Source organism: Tigriopus californicus, chromosome 11, assembly GCF_007210705.1.
Source record: "Tigriopus californicus strain San Diego chromosome 11, Tcal_SD_v2.1, whole genome shotgun sequence".
Classification (NCBI taxonomy): Eukaryota; Metazoa; Arthropoda; class Copepoda; order Harpacticoida; family Harpacticidae; genus Tigriopus; species Tigriopus californicus.
This window is the reverse complement of record NC_081450.1, coordinates 1,220,790-1,228,822: the sequence shown is the minus strand read 5'-3', so window position 1 is coordinate 1,228,822 and position 8,033 is coordinate 1,220,790. Positions and strand designations below refer to the sequence as shown.

General features: G+C 44.2%; 1 protein-coding gene across 2 annotated transcripts; it reads left to right on the top strand.

Annotated features, from left to right (window-relative positions):
* Positions 1-482: 482 nt before the first annotated feature.
* On the top strand, positions 483-2,913 carry LOC131890142 (uncharacterized). 2 transcript variants are annotated; one of them, XM_059239432.1, is made up of 5 exons: positions 483-1,004; positions 1,068-1,898; positions 1,963-2,179; positions 2,259-2,393; positions 2,487-2,913. In XM_059239432.1, exons 1-4 carry the CDS (start codon positions 685-687, stop codon positions 2,343-2,345), a joined length of 1,455 nt encoding a protein of 484 aa, XP_059095415.1. In that variant the 5' UTR covers positions 483-684; the 3' UTR covers positions 2,346-2,393; positions 2,487-2,913. The 2 variants fall into 2 exon arrangements, with proteins under 2 accessions (XP_059095415.1, XP_059095414.1); XM_059239431.1 differs by lacking the exon at positions 2,487-2,913 and having other exon boundaries at positions 2,259-2,447.
* The last annotated feature ends 5,120 nt before the right edge of the window (positions 2,914-8,033 follow it).

Below are 8,033 nucleotides of genomic sequence, written 5' to 3'. Positions count from 1 at the left end.
CTTAAGGACTACAAAAGGATAAAATATCAGCATAGCTAGTTTGCTGTTGAACTGTTTAGCAACACTGAATTAATTTGAACATGGATCAAATATTTGCAAACAAGCAAATATCTTACAATTTCAATCAAATGAGCAAACAAGCAAGGAAATGGCCAATTTGAGCACAACAGTTCAAATTAATCAAGCAAGTAAGTCAATAGCAGGTCACACTGGTTCAAAGAGTCGCACCAAGTTTGTAAAGAATTGTCCAAACGCATGTCGGTATTTTCCAAAACGCAAAACTATCAGGAATAGCTTTATTGCTATCAAAAGCAGAATAGTCAAGCCTCTTGAAAAAAAATCCTTCTTTCAGAAGCAATAATTATCAAATGCGTTTGTGAGGACAAATTGCCTCTTACTCGTCATCGCATTTCTGTAGTTTCAAAAAAAAAACACCCAATACTTTCTAAAGTTTTCAATACCAAGTGGCAAAGCATGCAAAAAGATGAAAACTACAAAATAATGCAACAAGATTGAACATAGCGAAAAAAATATGCATTGCCTCGTAATGGCACTCACAAATAAAAGGATTTTATTTGTTATTGACAATAACGGAATAAATGCCACCATGCCCGAAAACTACTTTACAATTACTGAAAACAACAGCACCGCTACTGACCTCCAAATACCTGCTGGGTAGGTCAAATGTGGCCTCCAAGCCTTTTCAAGACCTGGCAAACCTGCTCATCTGTCTATGTTTCTTCTCCTAAAAAGTGGAAATTAAAGTTTGGATCTAACAGAGTTAGTGAGAGTGAAATGGCTGGCACCATGAATATCCGACTCCCCCGCATTGTGTTGCAACGGGTGGATGAGATGTGGATTAATGTCCCTAGACCATCCAAGAAAAAGAGCTCCAAACCCCCCACGACAACCATCGGCCTGGTCCTGGATGAGTTTAAAGGGTTCATGGAATTAGAACACCACTTAACTAGATCCACCAAACGGCTTTATGCTAGAACTTTGAAGTATTCTACTCATGTCTTTCACATAGATGTGGATTATTAACGTTATTTTGATGTATTTCCCAGGTCCTTTTTCTTCTTTTGCTATGAATCCAGTCCGAAATATAATGCGGAAGGGCTCTTTTTGAACCCTAGCTTGGAGAAACTGAACCATTTGCCGCTTAACGTTAATCAATGGATCGATTCGGTGAACGAACTCACCGCTTTGAACGGCTTGAAGGCCCTCGACAAATACCTGTGGATGATCTTCCTGAAGGTTGAACATCACACGGAAGATCCAGCCCAAAAACCTATACAACAGACGATTTCTCGTCTGATTTCCAGTATGTCCTGTAGGATTGAAGATCTGTCGCCGGCCTTAAGAAATGACAAATGCTCAGAAGGAACTCCAGGGATCGTCAACCCATTGTCATCTCGGCCTATAGGTTGCCTCAGATTGATTGTAAGATTTCTGCAATGCTCATTCATCGAAGATCTCAAGCGGAAACTTGTTAGGGGTATGAGATCCGCTCTGCAAGATTTGGACCCAATTGAGATCCGAAATATTGTATGTGGCATTCTATTCCTCAATGCTGGAGGACAAAGTGCTCAAATGTTGACACAAATGTCCATGTACGATTGGGAAAATCTCGAACTACTAAATTCCCCGGAAACTGGACGACAATGGATGGTGAAGGTGTCTGCCCATCAAAATTGCACCACAGGCGGACCTGGTGTTCTGGTGATCCACTCAGAGTGGCTCATTCATTTGGTCAACGAATATGTGACCCATGTTTGGCCCTTGATTATGAAGCGGCCAATGAACGGCGTTGATACCAGAAGACTTTCAAACAAAACGGCTTTGTTCAACGGTGAAGGTTCTAATCTTCCGCTTTTTCCATCAACCACGGGAATAAGGTATTTATCTCATGCTCGTCATTGAAGGTCTTGTATCACCATTCATCCTTTTGTTGTCTTGAAGTGAAATTTCTCCGAGGCCGATAATGAGGTGGATCATCAATGCCATGATTTTTGAAGCCAAAATTGTGGACCCCATGGATCCGAGGCTGAAATCGTTCAAACCTTCAACAATTCGTTTGGCCTTTGTTTCATACGGAAACATTGCCCAGAATCTTGAGGCGGCCAGCATGTATTCCAAGGATAAAACAACAAGAGGAAATTCCAAACGCTCGTCCAATGTAAGGACTTGGTTGCTCATGTTTTTCATGTGGGTGTGGTGGCTAACGTTTTTTTTTCTTGCTTGCCTCATTTCATTAGGACAATCACGCAGACTTGAGACAAGCTGCCAAGAACTTCCACGAGCTGGTAGAAGGTAAAAAGTCCTTGCCTAAAGGCACTTATTGATTTTTGTAAACGAGTTCTGCGAGGGATTCTAAAAAAATGCCATCCCATGTAAGTTACCAGAAGCTAAAAAACTAACAATATCAAAACTCATGTCTTCATTTATCTATTTATTTACTCTTTGGAATCATCATAATGCTTTAGACTGACCAATTATTTTCGTTGATCTTTGGAATGACGTTGCTTTGGAACTCAACTTCGGATCGCGCTCAAATTGCTTCCACTTTTCAGCATAATCGTTGCAATGCCAAAAATAACTTTCTGTCAGAAATCATTAGATTGCGAAAAAAGTTAAGTTCTCCTCTCCAGCAATTTTGAATATACGGTACCTTATATACGAGTGAGATCTCGTTGTCCTGAGTTGTTTTAGCTTTCCAATGACATTCGACAAGTAATGACATGTTGGGAAACCATTAGCCAGCCTCAAAATAAAATCCTAATTATTCTCACATCATATTGAGTGGTCTTTTTATTATTAATGATAGCTCATTACTTGGGAATTGGCTAATTGCCTTCACTTTCCAAACTTTCTGGTACCCTTCATTCATATTTGATAATTCTTTTGATACCATCACTCCTGCCGAACATTTGCAAAGGTAATTCAAGAAAAAGGTAGTGCGGCAAACACTGCTGTCAAGTCTCAGGGCAGATTTTTTTTTGTTTGGTTTTTCACAGGCTTTTCTAACCGCTACAGGGAATGTAATCCCCAGTACTATTAAAATGAAAGGTTATAATTCATCTATTTATTACCTCTCAATCTTTATATAATGTTTGGTCTACCAACGAATTTGAGTTGGCAGACCGAGCTAGTCCTTGAATGTGGGGTTGATCTGGAATGCTATCTAAAAATTGGTCCAAGTCTGACTTGAAAGATGCAACCGGATCAACAAAGCCTACGTATTCCCTACGGATATTAGAGGGAGGCAAATTAAACAATGAAGGAGCCCGAGAAAGAAGAGATGTGGACTTCATTGCTCGAACTAGCCTGGATTCTCGAGGACTTGAATCTGCTCTCAATACGAGAACGCTATTCTCTCTAGTGGCTACACCAACATTCTGGGAGAAATTGCGCAAGATCGCAAACTCCTCCAGCTTTTCGAACGGCGGAGATGTCGATTCCGAAATGGGAATGTACCCATCGGGACTAGCCTCCCACTACACAACGCTAGCCGGAAAATTAAAGTCCCCTACAATGAAAACTCTCGAGCAAAGTGCCAGATCCGACTCATTTCCAGTGAATTGAAGAGCTGGCATAAAAGAGCTTACTGAACAAGAAGGGGGTCTGTACATTGTTACAATAGGCAGATCAAGCCCTCAAATATAACAAACTAGGACCTCTACTTATCCATTCGACATTTGTACATGACTAATGTGCAAATCATCCCTAACATATAGGCATACACCCCCATGTGGGAATATGGGATTATCAGGGCGTATCCTATCACAACGAACTAAGTTGAAACCAACTAAGGTTAGTTCTTCATCTAAGACCCCTGGCCAAAGCCAGATGTCTGTTATAGAGATGAATGAAATATCTTTCTCAACGGCTAGTTCTTCTAAGATCTTAACTTTTGTGCTGTCTTTTTTAAATATCAGACAATGCACGTTCAAATATAGCCCCTTTACGGGCCTCTCTTTTGACGGACCAAGTTCACAAGATCTTGGACCATCCTCTCCAACCGTAAAAAATCCCTCTTATCAACAAAGCTACGTTCTACTGGAGGCAATGCATGAGCTAATGGGGATGGTTGGGTTTGAGGAATGGGTTGGGCAGCTACATTTGAATAGGAACGTATTTTGGGAATAGGGGTGGGGCAAGGAATATTAGGGAGGAGAGTTTTTATAGGAATAGGGGTGGATTGGGTATTTGAAGGAAGAGGAGGGAATTGGGAGAGAGGGTGGGGGGTAGGAGGAGGGGGAGGGAGGAAGCTAAATGGGTTAAGGAAGGCGGGTGGGGTGGGATTAGGTTTAGGAATAGGGTCAGCTCTATAACTACGAAACTGAGCTATGCTATTTCTTGCCTACACCGTACATTAAAGCACATCTTAAGGCTCATGGACAGAAGGCACATGTAGGGGTAAAAAAAAGAACAATCTACCTTTGAACATCCCTTCTTCCCTCGTAGATAATGGAGGTAAAAATATCAAGGAGGTTTCGTCCGTGAAGGATTTAGGTGTACACCTTGGTCAGGTACATTTAAGACTCTGTAATAAAGGAATATCGCATTCATGTAAGATTTCTCATGTAAAAAAGATGTTTGTTTTTTTGCCACAAAACATTGTACTTTCGTCTATTGACTCATTCTTCGAAATATCCGCCTTTGACCGCCACGAGAGCTCAAAACCTTTGCAGAGCTTGACCCGTGAAAGCACGCACCTCTTCCTTGGGAATTTGATGCCATTTGCGTGTCAAGTTAGACTTGATTTCCTGCTTCTCATTGGCTTGAACCCGGTCATTCTGATGATTGTGTGTAGCTTGGATGGTAAATAGCTTTTCGTCCGTCTACAGAATTGGAGGACGCGTGCTCACTCTCAATCTCTTGACGATTTTCTTCCCACGGAGCAAACATTTTGTCCAAGACGTTTGTGAAAGCAATTGTCGACGGCTCTTCTTGTAAGGAAACAAACCCAAATCCATCCTGATTAAGGTCCACATCGTGGTCTTGCTGACAGCCTCCTTCTTGGCCAACTGTCTCATGGACCGGGCAGGATTTCTTTGCAATTTAGCCTTGATTCTCCCGACAAGCTCTGGCGTTTTCGCTATTATTTTCCTCTCCTGGACCTTCCTCTCAGTCTTTCCAGTGGCCTTGAACTCAGAAATTACGTTCAATACAGTCTTGATACATCGGCTTTACAAAGACGAGTTATTTCTGGATTCACATGCTATTCTGGACAACTGAGAGATCTTTTTGGTAAGTAATCAAGTAACATCAATGGTAAACAAGTAAGGGTAGTAAATGGACGAGTTGCTTTTGGGTGGGAATTTTGAACGAGCTCTTCACACTACCGTTTACACGTTTAGTGTTAATTCTATCTGACCACGGTGTAGTCCTCCAAAATAATGAAAAGTTCGAAGAGTATATCCAGATAAAGGTGGGTAAAGCTTTTCAAATGTGTGCTTGATATATCGCAGGGTTAAGGCCAGAGGAACACAATGCTAAATCTGTACAAATTGATTGTCCAGCCACATCTTGAATATGTTTCATCCATTTGGGCTCCAATGAGTTCAGCTCTTCAATATATTAGGTTTTAACACTTGATTACTTGGATGTTGTGGAATTCTTTAATGGCGACGAGGATCTGATCCACCCACTCTGCGAACATGTCCCTCCACAAGCGAGGAAGCTCGACCACAAACCGAAACCCTGGACCAAGCAGAGGAGCCCCGCAACCACCCACCTTCGACCACTCAGAAGTATCGGACAATGATTGTCTGGAACACTTCTAACTATGGACGGACACCTTTGAGGCCTACTCAGAAGCCTTCTACGGCCACAACGGACCACCGCCAATCGACGACGCCAATTCCAATCAACAGTGTGTTTGGCTGCTTTGCCTAACCCTGGCCCCTGCCATCCAGAGGACGGTTCGGGCCCGTTTCCCAGGTCTCAGGTCGCCAACGGTGACCTACCAGGGCGTGGCAAACTACCTACGTGAACAATTCTCCAACCTCAAATCGGAATACCTTGTCCTGAATACGTTCCTGAGCTCATCCCAAAAGCCAGGGGAGCCATTCTCAAGCTTCCTTGAGAAAGTGACCGATCAGGCCAGGCGCAGCGGCCTCCCATGCCAGGAATGCCTCAACCTAATCCGGCATCAAGCAATCAGAGGAACAAATTCCCAAGTGGTCAGGTCCAGCGCCCTCCAGAACAAATGGTTGGTGACGGAGCTCCTCACCAGAGCCCATGAAGTTGAGCTCTCATCATCTCATCATAACCCGGCGGACTATTGTTCCAGAAAGCCAATCCCATGGCACGAGCTCCCACGCACTATAAATAGGAAGCAGCCGACGGGGAAAAGCTCTTCTACTCTCTTCTGGGAGTAGAGGATATCGTCTCCCGCATCACTCCAACAATCATTGTCCAGGAGACCGGAAAGTGCCTGTCTCTAAGACAGTTGGGCCAAGAAATCAGATCGGTTCACAAACCCAACAAGAACACTCCAACGAGCAAATACGGGCAGATCTTTGAAGACTTGAACGTGACCAAATGCGGTACAATCCTCCGTGAACAACGAGTCATCCTACCAGAAACCCTCCACAAACAAGCCATCGCCCTCGCTCATGGGGAAGCCCATCTGGGATCCACGTCAATGAAGAGGAGGCTGAGAGCGGAAGTGTGGTTCTCAGGAATGGATAGAGCCGTGGAGGCTTTTGTAGAGGAATGTGGCCAATGCCAACTTTACGTACCTGAAAGAACGAGGGCCCCAAAAATATCTGTTTTCCCCCCACCGAAACCTTGGCACACAGTGGCTGTCAAATATTTTGGACCAATCCCAGACAGCCAATACATCGTCGTGGCCAGGTGCAGCTTGACGCGGTTCCCTGTAGCCGTTCCAGTCCCGTCAACGGCCTCGTGACACACCATTGGCGCGCTCAAAGCAATGTTCCTCAATCATGGCAACCCAACAGTCATCCAAATTGACAATGCCACTACATTCTCCAGCCAACCATTTGAAAAGTTTGTGAAGGGCTCAAAAATTGAGCACACATTCTCTCCCCTCACCATCCCAACAGTAATCCAGCCGAGTGCACCATGCGGTTGGTGGGCAAGGCCATAAAACTGTCCGATCAGACACAGGTAGGTGTTAACCAAGCCCTCCAACAGGTCTTACAAGACTATAGAGACACACACCACCCAGCCACAGGAGCAGCACCGGGCACACTGATGGCCGGCCACTACAAAAGCCTGCCCAACAAACTGGGTCATATTAGAAGTAGAGAATGGGCATGGCAAAAGCGCCAAACCAACGCCAAGAAGCCAGGCCCTCGAGTCAACTTGGACCTGGGACAACAGGTTCTAATCAAAAATCAGACTCAATCCTCCAAATTTCATCCTTTATTCCTTCCAACCCCATTCAAGATCATCAGAAAACTCTGGGAGCACATGTATGAAGCCAAGTCCAAGGTAGATGGGCACGTCCTCACTCGTCATAGGGACCACATCAAGCCCATCCCACCAAGACCATCAAACAACAGGCCGCAGCCGCCCGGGCTATCCGTTCCCCACGTCATGTTCACACAATCCCCAACCTCAAGGGCCTCCGGCCGTCCACCATATCAACCTGAAACAAGGAAATCAAACCAAGGAAACGCCCCGACCACGTCATTCCAAATCCTAGACTTGCCCGCTCATATAAGTACTATTCAATATAATGGGTTTTAACATTTGATTACTCGGACGTTGTGGGATTCTTTAAATACTTCAAAAGCATTCATGTGCTTTGGCCCAACCTAGGATTTATGGTCAATTCTAGTGACCATAGAGGTTTAACGTGCGTTTTGGGGGCACCTTCAAGCCCTCAAGAATCCAGGCTAGTTCAAACAACTAAGCTTATATGAAATGGGTCCAGGGCCAAAATAATCATATTGCTGACGCCCTTCCGCAATCACCAATATTTGCCGGCGAGGAGGAAAATTATGAAGAATTTGGAAAGCACGGCACTCTATTTGTGTTGCCAAGGTGGACCCAAA

Excerpts from the sequence above, each read along its gene's own strand:
- LOC131890142 (XM_059239432.1), top strand. The coding sequence starts at position 685 with ATGTGGCCTCCAAGCCTTTTCAAGACCTGGCAAACCTGCTCATCTGTC. Across the intron at positions 1,005-1,067 it reads CTTTATGCTAGAACTTTGAA|GTCCTTTTTCTTCTTTTGCT; the intron begins GTATTCTACTCA and ends TGTATTTCCCAG. Across the intron at positions 1,899-1,962 it reads CCATCAACCACGGGAATAAG|TGAAATTTCTCCGAGGCCGA; the intron begins GTATTTATCTCA and ends GTTGTCTTGAAG.